Below are 26,367 nucleotides of genomic sequence, written 5' to 3' on the forward strand. Positions count from 1 at the left end.
ATTCATCTAATTTTATAATAATTTTATTATTAGCATCATTATTAAATTCTAACAGTTGAGCACCTTCAAGAGTGAAGACTGATGCAAAGTACTCATTTAATATTTCTGCCATATTCTGAGTTCTTATTGACCTGTCCTTGAGCATCCTTCAGTGGCCCAATGTGACCTTTGAAAGTTCTATAACTCTTCATGTTACTAAAAATCTTTTTCCATTACTTCCACAATTGTCTCCATCCTCTTCCTATTACCGTTTTAGCTGATACAGCAGGCTTTGTTTACTTTAACTGTTCCTTGTACTTTACTCTGTTCAGTTGAGTATTAGATGCCTTTAGTTCGTAGAACAATCTGCGTACATTTTATTTGCCTTTGTATGTGGCCAGTCAGACACCTTGCCTTTTACTTATTGTGCTCCCTTCTTTTAACTTTGGGTACATATTTGTCTTCCACATCTTTTATCTTGTCCTTAAAAGCTTTCCAATTGTACTCTGCATCAGTTCCATACCCACCCAATTGGTTAGCCAATTAACCTGTTCCAAATAGTTTGCCATTTTAGCAAAGTTTGCCCTTCTGGTACAAGTTGTAGATTTTCAGTACCTTTTGGTTTTATGGCCATTGAAACCAGGTAATGTTTTCTCATGTAACTGTCGATGCTTCATCATGTGTGAACCTAGGCAGTGAGCATTAGCAGGCACTCACTTGACGCATATACATTTGTGCTTCGAGCAGGCTGTAGGATGTGCAGTGAGAACCTTGGCTATTTTGTTCCTCATCCATGACTTGGGGGCAATGATACCAATTGCAGCCCTTATTGAGATCAGCTAATTCAGCACAGATCATACTGGGACGTTCCTGGTTTACATTGTTCTTTACCACACTGGTAATTGTGTTTACCCATTGAGTTCAACCAAACGGCTAACTTTAATGTTTCCACACTTTCTAAAAGTATGTAGGTTTTAATGGTATGTGCTGATTTAATTGGAACGTGCAAGTAGCTAAATGTTTTGTTCGGTATTTGACTTTGTATCATCATCTTGCTGGTTGACAACACTAATTATGCTGCGCTTTGAAAATATTGAGCACCTGTTAAGGATGACACATGACTGCTCTCCAGTCCAGATAGACATTGAGGCTGAAGGACGAACCCCAGAAGCTAATTCATATTTCAGTGAAGAATTAGATTCCAGCATAATTATTCAGAAGTGTAAAATCATAAAGTTGATGCTTTTATCATTTACAACAGGGTAGTCAAACCTCGAGTAGCCTCTATGGAGGAAATGGCAATGTTCCATACAGATGCCTATCTGGAACATTTACGAAAAATCAGTGAGGATGGCGATGATGATGACCCTGAGTCTGCAGAGTTTGGACTAGGTGAGCAGTCTGACTGCCTCTTTTGAATACTTCTGCTTTTTTTCTCTTTTCCTTTGTGATTTTATCCTTATGAAGGATTGTCACCATTAAAAACTTTTAGCTATGATGAGTCAGATGTAGAGTAAAGCTCATTCCACACTGCCCTAATTTCAATGGTGCACTGCTATTGCACTATCGTGACTTGTGCATTTTGTACCCTAACTCTATTTGTGTCCTCTCTGAGTGGTACTGACGACTTAATAAAGAATAGGGCTGAATTAAAACTGTAGTACTTGATGGTGATAATGGGTTAAAGTAAGGTCAGCTTTGTGCTTTGATTTTATGACCACAAAGGACTGGATTGAAACTGCTGAAGTCCTTCACTTGGGAACCTTGATATTGGCAGAGCGGAGACATTTTATTTCAGTAGTCTGGGTTGGGTTATAAACTAGGTCAAAAGGGTAGAATGACAGTGTTATAATCCACTGTGCCAAAATTAATGAAGTATTGCATTAGTGTATGTTATGGTGCAGCTCCTTTTTCGAATTATTTTCCCCTTTTTCCTATGGTTTTCCTCGACTATTCAACTTCCACAAAGTGAAAAGAGTGACCGACACTACAGCTCCACCTAAGCTGTTCTGAAACTAATCTTCAGAATGTGCATCAGATTCTTCTCACCCTGGAATGTCCAACCTTTTCGCATGGTCGGGGTGGGGGGGGGGGTGGGGGGGCCATATTACAATTTTTGTCTCATATAGGGGGCCGGTGAGATGATTTCAGAAAGATAAAGGCATTAAAAATTTATCTTACTATTGATCAAAACAACAAAAATGTACATTTTTGTGAAGAAGTTTAAATGAAGAGTCTGATTTATTGACTCACTTTCTCTTCACTATGTTGTAGAGCATGGCTACCGGACCCGACACGTGTCTGGTTTGGGTCAGGTCGATCTTCTGGGTCCAGCATGCGGGCTCGGGTCGGGTCGGGCCAGGTCAGACACACTCTATCACTACCTCCGATACGTGGCTCAAATCTTAATGTACTTTTTAAACAACCTTCAAGTCCAGTTACAGTTTTTGTTGCTTATCTGCACAAGCTTAAAAAGTGAAAAACGGAAGCTAGGTTAACTGAACATTCTGGTGGTCGGGTCGGGCACAAGAAAAATGAAAGGACTCGGGCCGGGTCGGATGTGGTTCTGTCGGGCTCGGGTCGGGTTTCATTTGCAGACCAGAGCTTGCCTTTTCTGTGTTGGACACTGATTTAGTGAGATACCTGGCATTGTTTTGCTTGCACAAGCAGTCAATGTTTGCCCAGACTCTTGATGTAGCAATGCGGAGTATTTTGGATAGATGTCATTCTGTCAGGAGTGATCTTGATCACTCTCTCCTTCTCTCTCCCTGTGTCCCTCCTCTCTGTGTTCCCCTCACTCTGTGTTGTTCCCCCCCTCTGTTTCATCCACACTGTCTGTGCCCCCCCATCTTTCGCTCTGTCTCCCCCCTTTTCGCTCTGTCTCTCCCCCCCCCCCCCCCTTTGGCTCCCTCTGCCCCCCCCTTTCGCTCCGTATCCCCCTTCTCTTTCGCCCCACGTCCCCCCCTTTCCCTGTCTCTGTCCCGCAAATGCTTTAACAAAAAAAGTTGGAACCTGCTGGAAAACCCCTGAGGAATGGCCGGGTACAGTTAACATCCGCAGGCCGGATGTTGAACAACTGTGTTCTAACCAGTGTTCCTTCTCAGTCTCTGCTTAGCAGCTTCCCGCTCCACAGTATGACTGAGCTCAGAAGTTTAGGGTTGTTGGGAGAGTGATGCCAAGAATGTGTGGATTAAAGCCTGGCGACCCGACCACTACGTGTCGGGCTCGTGTCGGGTCAGGTCTATATTCTGTGTCCAGCATTCGGGCTCAGGTCGGGTCGGCTCTGGTTGGGTTTTGTTTTGTATTTTTTTTTTATCAACATTTTCACAGGATTTTTTTCTGTACATGTTTGATATTTTCGGATTGGGCATGAAAAAAAATTGAAGAACTCGGGGCCCGGGTCAGGTTCGGGTTGGCTGTGGTCGGATCAGGCCTCGGTTGGATTTTAATTTTATACCCGAGCCAGGCTTTAGTGTTGATTTCTTTTGCTATGCTTCTTGATTTATTGGTAATTCTATAACTTCAGTGCCACAATAAACTGAGGTAAAGCAGTGCGATTTTATGGAAGCAGCAGTTAATTTTTTTCTCTGTATTGTCCTCAGGTTTTTAAATCTGTTGTTTTGCTTCTTCTGAAAGATTATATGGTTGCTGTTGGGGGGGTGGAATTGTGGGGTTGTGTTGCCTAGTTGCAACATGGCTGAATGGGAGAGACTCAATAAAACAGCTGGTCTTTTTTGTCCATCTTTTCTATCTGTTTTCTAAATGTATTTCATGCTCTAGTTGCTCTACAGGCTTTTTCTTTTGATTAAGTCCATATGTTTTAAGAGTTGAATTCAGATAAACACAAAGTTTTTTTTGCCAGGAAATGTACTGCTTGTATCCAGCTTTCTGGAAACTGTAGATACGTTAAAGATAATTTCATTTTCTTTGTCTCACAATGCATTCAAGAACTTGGTCTACCACCAATGTGGAAAATTCTGAATAGAAATACAATTCGCAAGCATTCGGATTTTAATATATAAATATATTATAGTGGTGTGTGGAATTTGTATAAAATAGGAAGGGCTCTGATATGTTAAAATTGTATCCATTGGGAATGAATAATTGTCGTCCATTGAGCAGATTGCAGATGGAAACCTGCATCTGATTCTTCCTGAACCATCTCTAGGTGCTAGGTCCACGTAATCTGAAAGCATTCTCTTAGGTTATTGCTGTTTCCTAATATCTGTGCCTGATCTGTGTGCGAGTTATACTTAGAAAGAAATAACGAATCAAACATTCATCTTCTAAACCTGAGTTTCAGAAAATCTTTTTGAACATTCCTGCTCAGGAAGCTTATAGATAACATTTTTTCATTTTGCAATGATCCAAGATGTATGCCACTTTTGTAAACGGTTTGTATCTGAGTAATGGTCAGTTGTGCGCAGTATCTTCCCAGTGGATGATTGATTTAGGCTCGACATTTGACATTTAACAGTCTATGCATGCATCTGATTTGAATTAATTTAGGAGCTGGAGAAAAAGACCATTTAAAAGAACTTTTGAGAAACAACTCCTCGCGAGCTATTGTAACATTACTGTCAAACCATACAGGGTTTCACATCCTCCTGCTGCAGTTGTGCATTGCTTGTTGCAATATGAATTAAAAGTTACCGTTATAAATGCTAATTTAGAAGGCAAACCTTCCTTCAGAACAGGAGAACTTTCCTCTTGTCTTGACAAATGTGAATATATTACTGTCACAAGCCACTAGATGGCAATAGTTGCCAATCTTTGGAAAGATCCATGAGTCACCTGCCTTATTGCTACATGTATTTGTTATTTTTGGGATTTTCTTCTCCCTGCTGCTTTCACATGCGTTCAAATCCTCTGAAGAAGGAATTTTCCTCCACACAAGATCAGGGGGCAGGTTGTTCAACCTTGCCCGTCTAAGAGCGAAGTCCAAAGTACGGAAAGTCCTCATCAGAGAACTCCTCTTTGCTGACGATGCTGCTTTAACATCTCACACTGAAGAATGCCTGCAGAGTCTCATCGACAGGTTTGCGTCTGCCTGCAATGAATTTGGCCTAACCATCAGCCTCAAGAAAACGAACATCATGGGGCAGGATGTCAGAAATGCTCCATCCATCAATATTGGCGACCACGCTCTGGAAGTGGTTCAAGAGTTCACCTACCTAGGCTCAACTATCACCAGTAACCTGTCTCTAGATGCAGAAATCAACAAGCGCATGGGTAAGGCTTCCACTGCTATGTTCAGACTGGCCAAGAGAGTGTGGGAAAATGGCGCACTGACACGGAACACAAAAGTCCGAGTGTATCAGGCCTGTGTCCTCAGTACCTTGCTCTACGGCAGCGAGGCCTGGACAACGTATGCCAGCCAAGAGCGACGTCTCAATTCATTCCATCTTCGCTGCCTTCGGAGAATACTTGGCATCAGGTGGCAGGACTATATCTCCAACACAGAAGTCCTTGAAGCGGCCAACATCCCCAGCTTATACACACTACTGAGTCAGCGGCGCTTGAGATGGCTTGGCCATGTGAGCCGCATGGAAGATGGCAGGATCCCCAAAGACACATTGTACAGTGAGCTCGCCACTGGTATCAGACCCACCGGCCGTCCATGTCTCCGTTATAAAGACGTCTGCAAACGCGACATGAAATCGTGTGACATTGATCACAAGTCGTGGGAGTCAGTTGCCAGCATTCGCCAGAGCTGGCGGGCAGCCATAAAGACAGGGCTAAATTGTGGCGAGTCGAAGAGACTTAGTAGTTGGCAGGAAAAAAGACAGAGGCGCAAGGGGAGAGCCAACTGTGCAACAGCCCCAACAAACAAATTTCTCTGCAGCACCTGTGGAAGAGCCTGTCACTCCAGAATTGGCCTTTATAGCCACTCCAGGCGCTGCCTCACAAACCACTGACCACCTCCAGGCGCGTATCCATTGTCTCTCGAGATAAGGAGGCCCAAAAGAATTTGTTAAAGGATAGCATTGAAGGAGACTGTAGCTTCTGAGGTTACCTCATTGCACAGATTTTTTTTTAATTATCAGTATCAAGAAATTAATTTATTTGAGCTTTGTGCCACACCTGTGGAAAATCAATTTTTGCATTCGATGGAGGCACAAATTGACTAAGCTGATGCTAGTGGTTCTAAGGCCGGCTTTATGGCTGCTGATCCAGAGTGGTGCAGATTCCTTAACTCAGCGCTGGCTGTTGACTCTGCAAGAAGTAGTGACTGTAGTTGGGTGAGGTTACTTGCATCACCCAATAGTTTTAATATTTTATGTGTTCCTCTCTTTCCTTGTGGAGTGGCACCTGACCTTACCTTGGTGTCTCTGCAAAGTTCTAGGATTAAGATGCTGCTGGGCATGAAACCATGACGTTGTATTATGGAGTGCAATGGTGTACCAAGAAATTTTATTGCTGGTTCACCACCATGACTTTTTTAAAAAAGTAAACTGTACCAAAATTTACACAATGGCTTTTGTGTGTCATCAAGGCTCACAACACAGCTGCATCGCAAGTTAGAAATGCAGACTCTGAAATAAGAATACTTTATCCCACAACCAAACTCAAAACTATACACAATTATGGTGCTTGGACAAGCCCTGTGTTTTAACTTTGGTTAATCACTATGTGTTATCCTGTGCCATAGAAAGGTAGGATGCAGGTTTACTCCTGAGATTATATGTGAAACATTTAAAGAGAAAATTAGTAAATCTTAGCCCCACTGGATGACGAATGGCATTCTCGTAGGAAATCCAGCATCTGCAGGTTTCCCTCCAAGTCAAATGGTATCCTGATTTAGGTGTATATATATTGCTGTTGCTTTATTGTTGCTGGGTCAAAATCCTAGAATTCCCTATCTAAAACCATAATGGCAGTACCATTAACACAATGACTGCAGTGGTCCAAGGAAAAGACTGACCAGCATTTTCTGAAGGCAGCTAAGGATAGGCAGTAAGTGTGCCAGTATCGCCCATATCCCACGAACATACATTTTTTAAAAAACTATTCTTGAGAATATTGCTGTGGACAGGAAGTGGTTTCAATGAGAAATGAGCTATCTGGAAGGAAATGGTTTTTGTTCTTAATCTGTTTTGAAACAACAGCAGCAACAACAACATAAATTTATATAGTGCCTTTAAGGCAGTAAAATGTCCCAAAGTGCCTCATAGGAGCACTACCAGACAGAATGTGACACCAAGCTACATTAGGAGATATTAGGAAAAATGGCCAAAACCTTGGTGAAAGAGGTAAGTTTTAAGGAGCATCTTAAAGGAGGAAAGAGAAGCACAGAGATTTGGGAAGGGAATTCCAGAGCTTAGAGCCTCGGCTGCTGAAGGCACAGTGCCAGTGGTGGAGCAGTTAAAATTAGGGGTACGCAAGAGGCCAGAATTGGATGAGTGCGGATGTCTGAGAGAGTTGTAGCTGGAGGAAGTTACAATGATAGGAAGGGCAAAGCCATGGAGGGATTTGAAAATAAGGATAACTTTAAAATTGTGGCATTGCTTACCCGGGAGCAGGTGTAATGAGCAAAGGGTTATGGGTGAATGAGACTTGCTGCAAATAAGGATATGGGCAGTAGAATTTTGGATGAACTTAAGTTCAGGAGTGCATTGGAATAGTCAAGTCTAGAGGTGACAAAGACATGGATGAGGGTTTCAGTAGATGAGCTGAAGCAGTGGTGGAGTCGAGGGATGTGACGGAGATGGAAATAGGCGGTCTTTGTGATGGTGCAGATATGTGGCCGGAAGCTAATTTCATGATCAAATATGACACTAAGGTTGCGAACAGACTAGTACATGTGGAACCTGACGCTGTGTTATTAGATGATATCACTGAGTAGCAGCATATATATGAGAAATAGGAGGGGACCAAGGACTCCTTGGGGAGCATCAGAGATAGTGGTGGGGGAGTGGAAAGAAAAGCCATTGCAGGTAATTCTCTGGCTTTGACTAGATAGATAACAATGGAACCAGGCGAGTACAGTCCCACTCAGCTGGACAACAGTGGAGAGGTGTTGGAGGAGGATGATGTAGCCAACCATGTCAAAGACTGCAGACAGGTCAAGAAGGCCTGGGATGGATAGTTTACCTCAGTCACAGGGGATGTCATTTGTGACTTTTGATAAGAGCTGTTTGAGTACAGGGGTGGAACCCTGATTGGAGGTGTTCAAAATGGATTTTCGGAAAGGTCGATGCAGATTTGGGAGGCAGTAGCATATTCAAGGTCTTTGGAGATGGAATGGTAGTTGCAAGGATGGAGGGGTCAAGGGTTGCTTTGTGAGGAGAGGGGGCAGGACCCAAGGAGAGAGGATTGTTAACAATATCAGCTAGCATAGGAAGCCAGGAAGGCAAGTTAGGTGGTCAGCAATTTAGTGAGGACTGGGTCAAGGGAGCAGGAGGTGGGTCTGTGGAAAGATGAACTCAGAGAGGGCATGAGAGGAGATATGAGAGAAACTGGAGAAAGATATGAGTTCAGGGGAAGCTTTAGAGGAAATTTGGCCCAGTGGGCTAGCAGGGAGAAGGGAGGGAAGCAGCACTGGCAGCTGAATGGATGGTCTCAATCTTAATGACAAAGCAATCCATGACCTCAATACACTTGTTGGAGATGAGGGGAAAGGGGTTTAATAAGACAGTTTTCAGTAGAGAAAATAAGCCAGAGTTTATCTTTGCATTCCGGGATGATCCTGCAATAGCGAGCAGTTTTTGCAGAGGAGAGCAGGACCCAATAATGCTTTATGTGGTGCAACCAGATTTGGCAATCTGGCAATGAATAGCTAAATCAGTTGTTCGTTTCAATTCTGCATCCCTTGCACTTAAGGGAACGGAGATGAGGGCCATACTCGGCTAATGACCAGAATGTGAAAGAGTAATGCTTTTAATTGGGACTAGGACATCAAAGATGGGGATGAGGATGCAGTTAAGCAGATCGGTGGCTGCAGAAATGTTGTGCATGGTGGGTCAAAGGCTAGACAGTGAAGGTGTGAAAGTTGTAAGTGAATTGAGAGTGTGTGTTTTCCAGTGGTGGACTCGGAAGGAAGTAGGTTGGGAGGGGGAAGAGGATGTAGATGGAGAGCGATACAAGAAAGTGATCAAAGATGGCCTCTTCTGTGCTTGACATGATGGGAGTAGCGAGGCCATGTGAGATGGTAAGGTCAAGGGAGTGGCTGTAGGTACAGATTGGGGAGTTTATGTGAATGGAGGAATTAAGGAAAGATGTGATCTCGAGGAGAGAAAGTGTGATGAACTGAGATGGAAGTTGAAATCACCGAGGATAAGAAGTCGCTTGGTGCAGAGGCTGAGGGAGGAAAGCAGTGAAGATATCTTAGTGAGAAAATTGTCATGGTACTTAGATGGGCAGTAGAGAACGAGGATTTTAAATGAAGGGCGAGAGGGGTGGAATAAAGTGAGGTGCTCTAAAGAGGAGAAGGTGCCTGATGAGTAGGATGACAAACCAAAATGTGATTTGGTGATAAGAGCCATGCTGCCATTGCAGTTATTTGGGCAGGATAAATGGTAGAAGGTACAGCCAGGAGGAGAGGCTTTGTTTAGGGTGAAGATATCATCACCTCTCAGCTAGGTTTCCATCAAGGCCATGATGTTGATGCAATGATCCACAATAAGCTAATGGATGGCAAGGGCCTTGCTCACAAATAAATGGAGATTCTGGACAGAAATTTGGAGAGTGGCAGTGATAGCTGATCCAGTGGTAGAGTCCACAGAGTTAGCATTGGGTGGAGTAAGTGAAATGGGAAAGAGGTTGAAAAGATTTGGCCCCAGCGAATGCTAATCCTGGTAGTAAATAGGGAATTAAAGAGAAGACAATAGGAGGGAGTCCAGAAATAAAGCCAAAGGTCCTGTGCTGGGATAAAGTTGACAACAGTAGAGTGGGGTCAGCATGGAGCATCAGCTAACTGATATCCAGGTTCGGAGATGGGTGTGATGGGTGAATTAATCTTTATTTGAAGGGTAGAGTATAGGAGGACGTACAGTAGGAACTATTTCTGTGGGAATGAAGATCCAGGAGGTGTACAGAAATCAGTTGTGGAACTGAAGAACAGTGGCGAGGTTGGAGGTCACCATAAGGTCCAGAAGCAGCCGAGAAATGTACTTCAGCCCAGAAGAGTGAATCTCCGTTCAGGAACCAGACTAGCTGAAGCCGCAAAACCAGTAGGGCAGTCACAGGCTCAGCAGGTAATAGCAGCAGTGGAGGATGGGCTATAAGCTAGACAAAGTTACTTTGAAATTTAAGCAACTGAGCAGCAGATCAGAGACACAGGTATAGTCCACTGTAGAAATGTAGTCTTGATATCCAGAAAAGTCCAAGAATGTGAAAGCCAAATTTGAGAAAAGATCCCATGTTCACTGAGGAAAACAAAGAGGATGGGTAGTGAGCATTTTATGTTGCAGTTAACTTGTAGTTGAAGCTAAAAGGCATCCACTGTTTAAGCCGATGGAACTTAAACAGTGGAAGAGAGGAGATTGAGGGAGAAAGAGCAAAGCATGATGGTGGATGACCCTAGGGAGCCATCTTGAGGGACCTCAGACAAATTGAATACCATCATGTAGTATCATAGGTTTGACTCATTATGTCACTAAGCATTTGTCAATTTCAATTGTTCTGTTGTGGAGTGATACGGAGAAGAGGCAAGGGATCTTCCCATAGTTGGGGGTGAGAGAGAATTGTAAAGAGTTGTCCCTGAACCAATTTTGTGCCATCTAGCAACTGGGACGGAGAAGTGTTGACAGAGGCCTGTGTGTAACAAGGCTTTAGAATATGATTGCCCCGTGGAAACGAGCGCAGGTAAGGAAGGAGAAATTTTTGGGTTTTTTTTTTTGCAGAAGAATGAAAATGTTTGGTTGATGCACTAAAGGGTAAAACTTTAAAAGGAGTATAAGAGCTTAGGAGTTCAGTTACACAAAGCTTTAAAAATGTGAGGGCTCTTTAATAAAGCTGTTTAAAAAAATTTAGATTTTTGCTTTTATGAACAGAGGCAGGGAATTAAAAAAAACCAAGTGTTAATGGTAAATCTTCTCCTTCAGAAAGATGACAAGGGCGCAGAGAAGTTTTAGAAGGGATTTACTGAGATGATGCCAAGGATGGGAGCCTTCAGTTACAAGGAGAGTTGGGGAAACTATGCTCCTATCAATTGAATGTAAAATGTTAAGAGGAGATCCGCTAGATGCGTTCAGAATTCCTAAGACTATTTCCACTGATCAGTAAGTCCGTAACTGAAGGGTATAAGTTTAAGATCATGGCCAGAAGAATGCAGGAAGTGATTAGGAGAATTTCTTTTTTTGCGGCCAGTTAGGATATGGTATACCCTAGCACAGGGATCAGTAATCTTACTAAGAAGAATAGCCATTTTTAAAAATTTAGTCAAAAACGCAATATCATAAGAGCTGCAATGCCGTTACTCAAATGCCTATAATAATGAAAAACAAAACAGATACACATTTCAACAACATTTTAAAGGTTTTTGCAGAAAGTTATTAATTGAATGATACTTTCTCACAAATACAATGTTAATAAAAAAAAATTTAAAAACAAAACAAACAATTTACTTAACATCAAAATGGCTGACCAGTTAAGGTCTGGAGCCGCAAATGACTTCTCAATGAACCGCAGGTGGCAGACCCCTGCCCTAGCAGAAAAAGTAGTGGAAACTGAATATACAATTTAGCTTTTTTTAAAAAGTGGATAAGCATTTGAAAAAGATAAAAAAGAGTGTAGGGATAGGACTAAGTGCATAGCTGTTTCAGTGGTGCCATAAGTGCGATGGGCTAAATGTTTTTTCTTCTGTGCTGTAAAATTGATAATTCTGTGATGGGAATATCAGTAAATAGTTCTCATGATGTAATACAGGTTGATTTCCTACTTGGATGGCAACACTTCAAAATCAAAAATGACCCTTGCTATATGTGAGCGAGTAATTTGCCTTATGGGCTAACTGATTTATTTTTTAAAAGCACTAAAATAATGTGAGTACTTTCTACCTACTCATCTACAAAATGTAACACGGCACTTTCATTCAAATAAAAATCAGCATTGACCCCCAGGGCTGAAACATTGGGAGATATTTCTTAGTCATCAGAAGTATTGACAAATTCCCACACAGGTGAAATACAGGCTTGTAGTGTGTGTTTTTTAAAAGATTATGATCAACAAGTGAGCAGACAACAGAAGAAAATAACTTGTTTATATCTACCATTGCATTGATAATCAGAGGTAGAAATCAACCTCTCCCTGTCCTGTTCCGCCACACTACCCCAAATTTCCAGCTTCGATGCATTTTTGGTACTCAAGAAGTTAACTTTATCTTACTGCACTACCTGGAAAGAGGTTGACTATCACAAACACATCCCCTCATGGTTTCCTCATGGTAATGAGTTTGTGAAAAGCTCTGTCTCTCCTGCCTCAGTCAGAGAGGGTCCTCAACATTGCTGGGGCTGCCGAGCCTTTCCCTGTTGCTAGGTGTTACACAGCCTCAGACTGTGCTTCGCAGTACTCTGTAGATAAGGATTAGCGTCAGTCAGGTTGTCTGAAAGCTGGGACCATTCCAGCATAGAGGAATTTAATCTCACAGAACTCTTATTATATTTCACTTAAACCTGATCTAACAAAGGACCTTCTGTGGAACTGTTAGCAGCCAATATAGGGAAAAGACAAAGACCAACCAGACTGGTGCTTCCTACCCTGAAATCCCCCACTCTCTGGTTCCCAATTGGTTTTGGAAAGGAGAAACAAAAGCATTTCTGTTGCTTTCCATGGAACAGAATTCAGATCATCTGTAGAACCAAAGGCCTCATGCTCTGGTGTTAAATGAAATAGAATGAGGTGTGCAGGAGGTGTAAAAGGGCATCTGGATGTAAATCTGCAGCGTTATTCAAATCCTTCCTGTTTCAAGTTAATTTGACACATGTTGGCATTTAATACACTTTATTTAAACTATAATTTTCCTTTGTTTTTCTCACATTATTGTGAACTATTCTGTTCTGAAGTACAGCCAAGTGTCCTGTTTGTAATCCTGCGCTATTGTGCACCTGTTAACGAGGAGACAGCCACATAGCCTAAAGTGGCCCAATCTTGCCATCATTTACTATCTCTTCCTATGGGCTGCCTAAGATCCATACGGATGTTTAGAGTAGTAAAAGATGACATTTTTTTTTTAAAGGCTTGAAAAGAATAACCTGTAAATTCTTTTAGCCCACTGATAGTGTTATTTAGTGTGATCAGGGGTGGAGATGCAACACCTTGTCCCGTGACCACAGTTTTCCTGACATTTATAGTCAAGGAGAACAAGTTACAGGCATGGGAGAGGCAGTCCGAGTCTTTGTAGCTGAATTTCCATTGTGAGCGACTAGTGCAGCATCATCAATGTAGAGGAGTTCTCTGATCAGGACGTGATGAGTTTTTGTCTTCGCTTTCAACCTTGATAGATTGTAGAGCTTGCCATCTGACCTAGTGTGCAATGTAGATTCCTTCCATATCTGTAGGGCAGGCGAAGGTCAAGAGCATGGAGAAGAAGTTGCCAAACAGAGTGGGGGCTAGGCCACGACCCTGTTTCACTCCATTCTTCACTCCAACACTGTTGGAAGTGGAGCCACCAAACTGTACAGTGCAGTGCACGTTGTCATGAAAGGAGCAGATGAGACTGAGGACCTTCGGTGGACAGCCAATTGGAACCACTCAAAGTGGTTAGCAAATTCTGCTACCTTGGGTCCACGGTGACAGACAATCTGTCCCTTGATGCAGAGCTCGATACACGCATAGGGAAAGCAGCTATCACTTCTGGCAGACATGTGAAATGTGCATGGGATAACACTAAGCTAACCCTTAGGACCAAGCTGATGGTTTACATGGCCTGCGTTCTCAGCACCTTGCTGTATGTTTGTGAAACATGGGCAACTTGCAGCCACCAGGAAAAGAAGCTCAATAATTTCCTTCTTGGCCGTCTGCAGTGCATCGTGGGTATATCCTGGCAGGACGAAATCACAAATGTAGCATTCCTCTCGAAGGAAGAGCTCCCAAGTTTGTTGGCTCTAATCAAAAAGCGGTGGCTTCGGTAGATCGGACACGTCTGCAGGATGGAAGATGGTCGTGTACCCAAGGACCTTCTGTATGGTGAGGTAGCAAGGACCAGACAACCAGTGGGGCACTCAAAGCTCCGCTTCAAGGATGCTTGCAAGTGTGACATGAAGGCCCCAAATGTCGACTGTCGCACCTGGAAATCACTAGCCATCGAAAGAGGGAAATGGTGACACATCCTGTGGACTGCTGTGCACTACCATGATGACCAGTTGCTACAGCAGCTTGGCAACAAACGCCAACGTCAAAAACAAGAGCTCACAGCATCACGTGGCAGCTTCATGTGCAGCACTTGTGGCAGAACCTGCCTGTCAAGGATTGGCCTTCATAGCCATCAGTAAACGTGCACCAAGAGAAGACACCCCACCTAAATGGATTGTTTGCTGTGTGCCCATCATTTTTCGTAGATGGAAGGATGCCAACCAACAACAGATAGCGTGTGGTGTGCACTGACCCAAAAAAAGTCCTTTCAGGCTGATATGAGGCATTAGCTCATGTTTTGATTCTGAAGAAAGTCAGTTATCTCAAGCAGAGTTGCATTTGGAGCTCTTCAATGCAGTGCAACTTCATGCACTCTGCATGACAACTGGAAGTTTTGCAAAAGTGTTGTATATTTGACTTACACTCTGATTTTTATTACTTTCCCATGAGGGCCCCTTTGGGGGAGGAAATTGGAAGGATTAGTTGCTTGAAGGAAAATTAATTACTCTGGGACAGGAGGCTGAAGTGTTCTGATTTGATATGTGATGTATCTCGCCTTAGTTAAATAATGAGCAGGAGAGGCCGAAGGGAAGATTGTGTAAGGATTTTCTCCAGCTTAGGAAATGGTGTATGGTATTGGAGCGGCTGAAAAATGAAGAGGAAATGGCTTTCTTGACAGCATTGTGAGTTTATATAGTGAAGAGCAAAACTATACAGAGTGTGATTCAGCTGTCTGTCTGTTTTGAATTAGCTAATCCCAGTTTGGGCAGTGGTAGAGGTGCTACAATTAGCTTCCACACCCTTGGTTTATGAAAGGAGATGTCAATCAGGATTCATGCACCTGGTCATTGTTCAGTTCTGAAAGTACATGTGTGTCAGTGTTGGTTGAAGACGGAATTGGGCATAGTTGTGAATTGTCCTGTAGTTGAATAGCCATGCATTTTCAAAGCTCATGTATGAGTAATGGCCACTTGACTAAAGTTCTTGAGCACAAGCAGCACCTGTGGAATCATACCCCACCAAGAACTCAACACCTTCAGGAAAGTGGGGAAATGGTGGCTGACAATGAGGAAAAAAGAACTTAAAGGATAAACTTTGTTAGAAAATAAATATCTGTTCTGTGCCTGGGTTGCCCATAGCTCAGGATTCCTATCTGCCACTGACTTGGTTTCACCATTCTTTCTGTTTGATTACCTCTCCCATTTCTGTATTTTTCAGGTTATGACTGCCCTACAGCAGAGGGAGTGTTTGATTATGCTGCGGCAGTAGCTGGAGCTACTCTTACAGCTGCACAGTGCCTGATAGACAAAAAATATCAGGTGGCAATAAACTGGCCTGGTGGATGGCATCATGCAAAGAAGTGAGTGCCTGGAATATAACTTCTTCACCCAGCAAGATAAGAAAATCAAAACAATTACATATTTCAAAATAACAGGATTCAATTTGTTAATTGAATTGTCTTTTGTGTCTTTTGATGCCTTCATTAGTTTTTACTTGAAGACCTTGATCTTTTCCAAAAGCCTGGCCATAGACTTGATGATTTGCTCAGAGTTGTGATGCTATCTGCTGAATTAGGATTGTTCAGTCTGAACGTGTTCAGTGTACCTAATTTCCCAGGATTCATCAGTATTCAGCTGTAAGAATTTTCGTTAAAGCCTGGCACTTTCTGCCCAGTAACTTTTCCTGAAATAATTTTGGAAGACGAGGTTGAATTTCAAAAGCTGTACTAAAATAAAATTTATAAGCTTTTTATAAAAAAAACTTTGTATGTTTGAGAAAGAAAACAATGACTGATTACATGCATGTTTAAACTTTTTGTGTTCTATAAACTTTAAAAAATGTATTTAATTAAGGGAGGTTGAGCGATAAATGAGGTGGAGGTAGAGATATGAATCAAAAAGAAGTGACGAATTATGTGCTTTCTTCATTTACTGTTACTTCAGTTTTCAAAAAAGAAGTTTAATATTGAAGTCAGCGAATTGTTTCACCTGTGTTTTGTTCTTAGAAAAGGTCAATACTTATCACTTAAACAGATCTTGATTTCTAACACGAGTGTAAATGGGAAAGAGACACAGAGGGACAGAATGGCGATTTGACAGAAAACGGGGCTTGCATTGGTAGCATTTTTCCAACCAGCACCTGCATGTTCTAAGCCCGTAACACTTTAAACATTCCAACCTAGTTCATTGTGCACAACTACTGAATACTGGAAAACCTGAACATTATCTGCAGCTGTTACCTTATAAATTGGAGCCTTGTTGACATCCAGCTGAGTACCAGTGGGCAAGGGGAGGGTGGAGATGGGGAGAATGTCGTCTCAGCTTGGGACTGCCTGTAAGTTATTTTCCATTAGAGGGGATTCTGGTGGGTATCTTCAGTGGATGTGGGGCTTTTTATGTGATTTGACCTCAGTGGGAGAGGCAGGTGATTGATGCATCAGCAGCGGGAGATGTGGGTGGGAAAGTTTTGTTTTGGGGGAAGACAGCAGGTGTCAGAGAACTTTTTATTTGTCTTGGAGTCGGGGAAGAATATTTGCATTAGCAGGACTTAAATGCTACCTTGCGATTCAGAATGCTGCTTGCTGTTGTTAGGTGGGTGCTGTGGATGCATTTTGATTTCTGGATATCACTATTTATTTCAGCAAATCTAATTAACAGTCCTTTCATGAGAGGCCAAGTTCAGAGAGCTGCATTTTTGAATCTCCTGTTCAGCCGTGGTAAGCCACGGGTGCCTTTTATTTTGTTCTTTGACTAACTTCTTTATCCAAGAAAAAGCAGCCCAATTGAGGAGTACCCCATCCACCACCTTAAGCACTCACTCCCTCCACCACCGACACACAGTGGCAGAGGAGTGAGCCATCTACAGGATGCACTGCAGTAACTCGCCAAGGCTCCTTCAACAGCACCTACCAAACCTGTGATTTCTACCACCTAGAAGAATAAAGGCAGCAGATCAATGGCACGCCATCACCTGCAAGTTCCTCTCCAAGTCACACTCCATCCTGACAAGGAACTTTATTGCTGTTCCTTCTATGCCACAGAGTCAAATCCTGGAACTCCCTCCCTAACAGCACTGTTGGTGTACCTACACTACATGACTGCAGTGATTCAAGAATCTCAAGGGCAATTAGGGATGAGCAATAAATGGGCCTTGCCAGTGACACTCACATCCCAAGACTGAATAAAAAAATCCTTTTCCTGAAACAAATTGGTTCAGGGCTAAATGGGACTTCAGTCCCACTCCTATGTAGTTGATTTTTTAACAGCCCTCTGAAGTGCCCTAGCAAACTGCTCAGTTTCAGGGCAACTAGGGAATGGCAAATAAATGCTGGACTTACCAGCAATGCCCACATCCCAAGAATGAATTTTTAAAAAATGTTTGATTTCCTTACACACTGATATGTGCCATGTGCAGGAATCTCCTGTATACTCCATCTAATTCCCTTGTACACTGTTGCATACTGTGTGATATCCCTATATAGTGATGTATACTATGTGTTTAATTCCCTTGTACACCAATATACACTGCCATATACTTTTGTGTGCAATTTGCCGTTAAACTGATATACACTGTGTGCTTGCTTCCCCTATGTACTGCATGTAATTCCCAGTGCACTGATGTGCATTGTATGTCTGATTCCCATGTATGCTGAAATACATTATAAATAATTTTTCTCTTGTCAGTATTAGCATTGTATTAATTTGTCTAAGATTTTTTCAAGTCTGACATTGACATAATTTTAAATGTTGATGTTCAGAGAGATTTGGCTGTACTCATATAAGGAACACAAAAAGTTAGCATGCAGGTACAGCAAGCAAGTAAGAAGGCAAATGGCATGTTGGCTTTTATTGCAAAAGGACTGGAGTGCAAGAACAAGGAAGTCTTGCTACAGTTGTATAGGGCTTTGATGAGACCACACCTGGAGTACTGTGCAGTTTTGATCTCCATATTTAATACATATACTTGTACTGGAGGCAATACATCAAAGGTTCAGTAGATTGGTTTCTGGGATGAGGGTGTTGTCCTATAATGAGAAGCTGAGTAAATTGGGCCTATACTCTCTGGCATTTAGAAGAGTGAGGTGATTATATTGAAACATGTGAGATTCTGAAGGGACTTAGGGTAGGCACTGAGAGGTTGTTTTCCCTAGCTGGAGAATCTAGAACATGGGGGCACAGCCTCAGGGTAAATGATTGATTATTTAGGACTGAGATGAGGAGAAATTTCTTCACTCAGAGTGTTGTGAATCTTTGGAATTCTCCACTCCAGAGGGTTGTGGATGCTCCATAGTTGAGTTTATTCAAGGCTGGGATAGATGGATTTTTGGTCTCTCAGGGAATCAAGGGATATGGCGAGTGGGCAGGAAAGTGGAGTTGAGGCAGAAGATCAGTCATGATCCTATTGAATGGTGGAGCAGGCATGAGGGCCTGTATGGTCTACTCCTGCTCCTATTTCTTATGTTCTTATCAGTTTTTCCTGAATGAGACTTCCAGATGTTAATGCTAAGATTTACATATCAAAGAAAACGATCAATTGCAAAACACTTAAATATAATTATAAGTATCTGATCTCTCCAAATTCCTTCAAACAGTTCATTCCTATAAATCTTATCTCCAGTTTATTTTGCAGCATTGCCCTGCTGCAAGGTGGACAGGCAACTTCCTTTTTGGATTCTAATTCTTCCAATCACTGGATTCAAAAGAATTACTGAACAATACATGCATACAAATATAGTGCAATGAGATAAAAGGAGCAAGAAACCTTACCTCAGTTACAAGAATATTCACAAGTCAGTTGAGTTTCACCATTATGGTGTATGACAGTCTGCCTTGTGAACCATCTTGTTATTTGTTTGTTGATACTTGCAACTGACCTAATGGGTGGAATCTTATGGGTGCCATGGTGTTCCCGATGGGACCAGAAGTTGTCATAACGTTTGCTCCCACAGCAAATCCTTTTTGCCATGCGATTTCGTATTTAAATTAGCCAGGCAGCGACGGGCACTTGGGAACATGTGGCGGGGGTGGCCTTTCATTGGTGAAACCTGCCACCACTGCCCAAAGCACCATGATCGCTGCAAATATAAAACATTCTGTGCTTGCAGCCTCAAGGATCAGCAGCCTTCCTTTCATGTAAGTATCTTCAGACTAACTTAAATTGAAGCATTTACTTAAATCAAAACGGTTTGCCGCCCTTATTTTGCGAAAGTCACCACCAACTTCATATCATTTATTTTCCCTACAGCCAAAGTCAATCTCATGGGAGCCAGCAGGCAGCGTCCCGCCCCACGGTTCAGTGATGCCTCCCTGCAGGTTCTCCTTCAGGCCATCAGGGAAAGACAGGAGGTCCGCTTCCCGGCAGATGGAGTCAGAAGACCCTCCCGCCTCATCAAGGCGGCCTGGATGGAGGTAGCGAAGGAAGTCTTGAACCATGGGGTAACCCGTAGAACGTGGGTGCAGCGCCACAAGTGAGTCAATGACTTGCTCAGATCAATGAGGTCAGGTGTTCTGGTGAAGCTGCTCCACTGTTTTCTTCCATGACTCTGTGTCTTCAAGGCAGAGGGTACACAATGAATACAGTGGAATGTGTGAGCAGCCTTGGTGCCATTCACTAAATGAAGAAGATTGGCATTGTTTATGTGATTGAATGTATCATGCAAAAGCCAATGCAGAATGAGTGATATTGATGCATGTATGTAATGGTTGTGATGCATCATTTTCCATGTGATTAAATCTGCACTGTCTGCTGCAGGATAAACGAAACCACAACCAGCGTGAGCGTGCTAAGACGGGAGGAGGGGTCCCTGACATCAGGCTGCTGACCACGGCTGAGGAGGAGGCTTCGGAGATCGCGAGAGAGGAGAGAGGCAGGGCGAACAAAGATGGCGAGGCAGGAGCCACAAGGCGTAAGGCTGAAGTGTCATCTCTGCTCTTGCAGCCATATGTGGAAACTGAAGGAAATTGTGTGAACTTATGTGCCTCTGTGTCTGCACTGCAAGTGCCCGCACTCAAGTCTCAGAATGCCATGTGGCCCAAGAATCCTCCTCTGGGGAGGAAGAAGAAACCAATGCCCCAGAGGGTGCACCGCCACCTGCCTCCTCTTCCACCTCCACCAGCACAGATAAATCCACAGGGGGGGATTTGAGATTAGAATCTGGGTCACAGTCTGGTGTGGATGACACAAACACGTCTCAGCAGCTAAGGGAGCATGTGCCAGCCGGGACCCCTGACAATCAGAGGACTGCTAGGGACCAGGCCCCTGCTGAGCAACACGCTCATGATGATCCTCTGCTTGTTGCTATGAGAAGTCTGCTGGATGTGAAGCAAAGCCATGTGGAAAATATGTCGGAGGTGCCTGAGGTCACACGTGGCTTTACACATGCCATGGAGGAGTCCATGAAAGCCATGATGCCTGCCATGTCCCAGGCATTTGAGTGTATGGCTTCCTCAGTCAAGAGTGTGGCAAGCTCCATGGCGAGTCTTGTTGAGCATTCAAGCCATTTGCGATCTGACCTGCACTCCAGCACTGTTGTCGTGGGCTCCATGTAGCAGAGTCTAAGCGAGAGGGGGGACGAGAAACCTGGAGCTCCCTCCAGATTCTCCTTCCCCTCAGGGAGACAGGCAGGTGCCATCGTGAGGAGTGCGTACCAGCTGCCCCGGGGCCCACTTCTCAGGGAAAGCGGCGTCTCGTTCTCTCCCACTAATATTGACCCCCTACCTCCAGCAGGCCAGCACATTTGGCGGGGGGGGGGTTTACTTAAGCACCATTGCTGCAGACCCCCAGTAGGATGGAGCCATCAAGGCCCTGTTCCTCCACAGGATGCCTGCCATTGTCATCCACAGCAACGGGGCAGAACCCTGAGCAGACTGCCTCCACCTCAGCTGCTAATGTTGGGGTAGCACCTAGACATAATAAGAGAAAAAGGAAATTGAAACAGTTTTGATCACGAAGGTGGCACGGGTGCTGTGCAAATTGTCACGTTTGCACAAATATATTAATACATTTCTATTTCATGCAAAATTTGGTCCACTCTCAGTAATGTTTTGCTTCGTTACAGATGGATACAAAGAAGTTTTTTGCAGGCCTATGGCAGGACTGCAGCGATGCTTGCAAAGCATCTCAGGAAATGTCCAGTGTCCATATCTCATTGGAATTTGATCCTTCACTCTTCAATAATGGCTGTTTTCCTATTGATGATCAATAACTTTTTCCAATACTGTCATGCCTTACTTTTGTTTTCTACGGTCATAAATTAACGCTGCTTGCAGTAGTGTGTAATCGCATTCATAGTAGCCCATTGATGATTTCAAATGCTAATCACATGAAAAGCAGCGACGCATCATTAAGATTGCAGAAATGAATAAGACCTCATACAAAAGAGAATTTCTGTGGGGAATTGTTATGTTTCTCCTCCCAACATTCCTTGATTATGTGTCTTATTGTTGGTCGAATCGTGCATAAATGAGGTTCTCCCTGATGTCCCATACATGTCTTTCCATGGCCCTCATATCGATGACAGCATTGTTGTTATTGTTGTCCTCCTCCTCACCCTCTTCATAGTCATCCTCTTCTGAGGAGGACTGATGTTCCTCCTGTTCCTCTGCCTGCAGATTGTTGTTCTGTCTGATTGCAAGGTTGTGCAAAGCACAGCAGATAATGATTATTTGTGACACCCTCTGTGGCGTGTACTGAAGAGTCTCTCCAGACTGGCCAAGGCAACGGAATCACATTTTCAACATGCCAATGGTGTGTTCAGTGATGACTCTGTGAACGACATTGTACCCCTCTTCAGAAGCACTTTGGGGATGACGTACTGGCGTCATCAACCGTGTACAAAGTGGTAACCCTTGTCACCCAGATTCCATCCGTCCACTTCGGCCAGTTCCTCAAAAACTGCTGGGAGTTCCTCAAAATGTAGGAGTCATGACGGTTCCCTGGGAAACGGGCACAAACCTGCATGATTCTTCTCCTGTGGTAGCAAACCAGCAGTACATTTAAAGAGTGAAAGCCTTTGCGATTGACAAAGACAGCAGGCTGGTCCCTGGGAGCTCTAATGGCCACATGAGTACAGTCAATCACCCTTGCACTTTAGGGAAGCCAGTGATGGCGCCGAAGGCCACAAACACTGCTGCCTGGCTGTCCTCATCTACAGGTAAGTAGGTGAAATTATTGGCACGTTGAAAAAGGGCATTGGTCACCTCTTAGATCCACCTGTGGGTCGCAGAGTGCGAGATGCCACATATGTCGCCCATGGATCCCTGGCTGGAGCCACTGGAGAATAAATTGGGTGCAGCAGTCACCTTGAGGGCAACTGGCATAGGATTCCCACTGAAGCTGAGCAGCTGTAGGATCCTACAAGTTTCTGTGACCATTTCACATGACATCCTTAGGCGTCTCTGGCATTGCCTGTCTGATATTTGAAGGTAATTTATCCTTGTCCTGAGGATGCGATGACATGCCAGTGCCCATCTTCGATAAGATTGTTCCTCGATGTTATCATTCAGAGCATCATCACCTTCCTGTTACTGGCGCTCAGGCATCATGAGTTGAGGGAACTCCTTCGTCTCTCTCTCTGTTCTTCCCGTGGTACGAGACAAATTGGATGTATGAGACCCATGTCTCTGTGGCTCTTCTGAACAATAAATAAGCAGAGCGTTGCGATTCAGCCTTCTGTTACCACTGAGCTGAAACATCGAGGCAATGAACAGCTCCCTTATATCTGCCTTCAAATTGCAGTCAGGTAGAAGACACACCCACTGTCATTTGCCTCCTCCCGCTCTCCTTGCAATCCTTGAGTGTCCACGTGGTTCCCATTATCGTTGGAGAAAATGGTGCGCGTGGAATTCAGACAAGTCTCCTCACCTTCCAACCTCCTTCTGCAACCTTCCAGCTTGAACCTATCACCTTTGACCCACCCAATGTTACCATTACTCTTCCCTCTGTTACCATTGAGCCTCTCCCATTACCGTGCTCGGTAATCCTCATTGTATTCATGCCATCCCTCCCACCTGTTCCTACTCCCATTACTATCGGCATGCTGACTCTCATCCTTGACCTTCTCACATTGATCTGACCATTGTGGCTGAATCCATTCCTCTTCATATGGAGCTGTCGAATGCCCACCCATTAGTCTTGACCTTCCCCTCTACAGAATCCATTTGCCCCCATTGACTGTGACCATTCCCTCTGCTAGCCAGTGCCCTCAATTTTCCCCATAGCTTCCCGACGTCGACAGCACTCATTCCTCCCTTTGGGGCCTTGCCAAATATCTTCACACAGTACTGAATTAATTCACCCACCACCCCGCAGCCAACAAAATGCACCTTCACTATCAACATCAACCATTCAACAACATGTATACTCCACTCCATCCGATCAACCCCACCCTTCCCTCCCTGACTACCCTTCCCTGCTCCTCCATGCACCCAATCACCCCCACCCTTCTCTCCCTGACTACCCTCCACTGCTCCTCCATGCACCCAATCACCTCCACCCTTCCCTCCCCTACTCCTCCATGTAGCCCCTGCTCATGGCTTCACTGCCATCCCCTGAAATAATTCACCCTTGCTGGTGCCGAGTCTGGAGGCAAACATCCATTCCAGTGCTGGCGTTAGTTTAGTGGCTGAGTTAGAGAGAAGAGCACAGTCCTGAGATTCAACTGCACAAATCCAACTGTTGCATGCAATGTTGAAACATTCTTGAACTGGATGACACGGTAATATTATTCGCCGTTCACTTAATCTGGCAGGTGGGACTAAATTGTAACTATGTGTCGGGTAATGAGTATTCATGTTATTTAAATGAATGCAAAGCTGCAGTCCGCCACTGCGCTGGGGGAACCCCGGAATGCCACAAACCCACAGCCAACTTAATTCTTCTAAAATATCCCGCCGTCGAAAATCTGAAAAAACACCTCCTACCTAATTATATCACTCCACACGCCACCAAATCCACCATAGTGGAATGCATAGAATTGACCCCAATAGATGCAAATGAAGAGCTGCATTATTACTAATAAACGTTAGTAATATTACTGCTTTTCGCATATTAGAAGAGCTGGGATATAGTTTAATAGTCTGCTATGGACATATACAGCATTCTGTTTCTTTTTGTTCAGGCTTGATTTAGTGCCCATTGTACAGAATGGTAGCTACATATGATATACTGTTTCAAGCTGGTCAGTGTTCCAATGATTAATTGCTTGGCATAGCAGGTGGACAAACTATAATCAAGGTAAAGTCTATAAAAATAAATACAGTCATAGATGAGTATGTAGTCTAAAGCAGTGTTTTACAGACTTCTTTTTGAACCAGTTTCCAACTTTTCATCCCACCAAACAATTTGTAACCTATCACGCCTTTCTAACTAGTTCCAGAAAGAATCCAAAAATGTTTGGATTCCACCTCCTCCACAATTTTTTCCTCTTCTGTTTCTCTCCTTCGCTTCTCTTATGCCCCTCATATTTAGTCCCATTTCCTTTATCACTTCACTTCTCTTGACTTCTTTCCACTTCACTTTTCCAACATTTCACCATTTCCTTCTTCTCTTCCTTTTCTGTTTTTCCTTTCTCTCCAGTTGGTCTTTTGAACATTTCATATCCATTCTCCCTGCTATGTTCACATTTCTGCATGGCAAAACTGGGGTGGGGGGGGGGTGGCGGAGGAGAATGGGGCTGGGGAGACAGTGCAAAGAAAAAGTACAGAAGCAGAGAGGCCAGTAGGGAGTGCATTACAGAAAGAACATAGAGAACAAGAGGCAGAATGTTTTTATTTTATTTATTCATGGGATATGGGCGTTGCTGACAAGGCCAGCATTTATTGCCCATCCCTAATTGCCCTTGAGAAGGTGGTGGTGAGCTGCCTTTTTGAACTGCTGCAGTCCACGTGGGCTAAGTACATCCACAGTGCTGTGAGGAATATTACACGTACATGTGCCATTGACTGTTGTCCTAGAGTTTTCCACTCGATTGCCTTTGGAGTTTGGGAGGCGTCAGTTCTCTTTGAAAGTTTTACTCGGAGTAAGTTGAGTAGAATCCATATTATTAACAATTGTATGTGTTCTGGTGGAAGGAAATGGTTTAATTGGTTGAATGTGGGTGTAACATGAGTGATGCTGAGTTCTGCACTAGGAAAGAAGGCTGTTAGAAAAGATAAAAAGAAATCTGTGAGAAAAGAGTAAAGCACTAGCGGGGCTTGACAGAAAGTATCAAGTGAGTGAATTGGCTTGCAGATTAAAAAAGACATTGTAATTATACTGCACCTTATTATGTCTCTTGCAAACATCCCAAAGTATTTCACACATTTGAACTACTTTGAAATTGTGTTTACTTCAACATATATTGACTGTTGTAAGCAAGTGAGGCAGGATTTTTGGCAGTGTTTTTGGATCTCATTCTGTGTTTGTTTGTTTTCCATGAAAGCTACAAATCAGTTGCCTTAATGATTTGACTACAAAAGGGCAAGGCTATTGACAGCACTGTTAGTAGGAAGTGAATGTGACAAAGCTGTCCAGGAGATTAGAACAAAGAACAAAGCACAAAGAAAATTACAGCACAGGAACAGGCCCTTCGGCCCTCCAAGCCTGCGCCGATCCAGATCCTCTATCTAAACCTGTCGTCTATTTTCTAAGGGTCTGTATCTCTTTGCTTCCTGCCCATTCATGTATCTGTCCAGATACATCTTAAAAGACGCTATTGTGCCCGCGTCTACCACCTCCGCTGGCAACACGTTCCAGGCACCCACCACCCTCTGCGTAAAGAACTTTCCACGCATATCCCCCCTAAACTTTTCCCCTCTCACTTTGAACTCGTGACCCCTAGTAATTGAATCCCCCACTCTGGGAAAAAGCTTCTTGCTATCCACCCTGTCTATATATCTTATGATTTTGTACACCTCAATCAGGTCCCCCCTCAACCTCCGTCTTTCTAATGAAAATAATCCTAATCTACTCAACCTCTCTTCATAGCTAGCGCCCTCCATACCAGGCAACATCCTGGTGAACCTCCTCTGCGCCCTCTCCAAAGCATCCACATCCTTTTGGTAATGTGGCGACCAGAACTGCACGCAGTATTCCAAATGTGGCCGAACCAAAGTCTTA

At 43.6% G+C, this 26,367-nt stretch overlaps 1 protein-coding gene across 2 annotated transcripts in view; it reads left to right on the top strand.

Annotated features, from left to right (window-relative positions):
• hdac8 (histone deacetylase 8) overlaps positions 1-26,367 on the top strand; it is a 163,146-nt gene that overhangs the window by 26,726 nt on the left and 110,053 nt on the right. For both annotated transcript variants that reach the window (XM_068047678.1, XM_068047679.1), the window contains exons 3-4: positions 1,241-1,371; positions 15,490-15,631. In XM_068047678.1, the coding sequence (XP_067903779.1) occupies positions 1,241-1,371; positions 15,490-15,631 (273 nt within the window). The remainder of the gene's footprint in view (positions 1-1,240; positions 1,372-15,489; positions 15,632-26,367) is intronic.

The sequence above is a fragment of the Heterodontus francisci genome, chromosome 15, assembly GCF_036365525.1.
Source record: "Heterodontus francisci isolate sHetFra1 chromosome 15, sHetFra1.hap1, whole genome shotgun sequence".
Classification (NCBI taxonomy): domain Eukaryota; kingdom Metazoa; phylum Chordata; class Chondrichthyes; order Heterodontiformes; family Heterodontidae; genus Heterodontus; species Heterodontus francisci.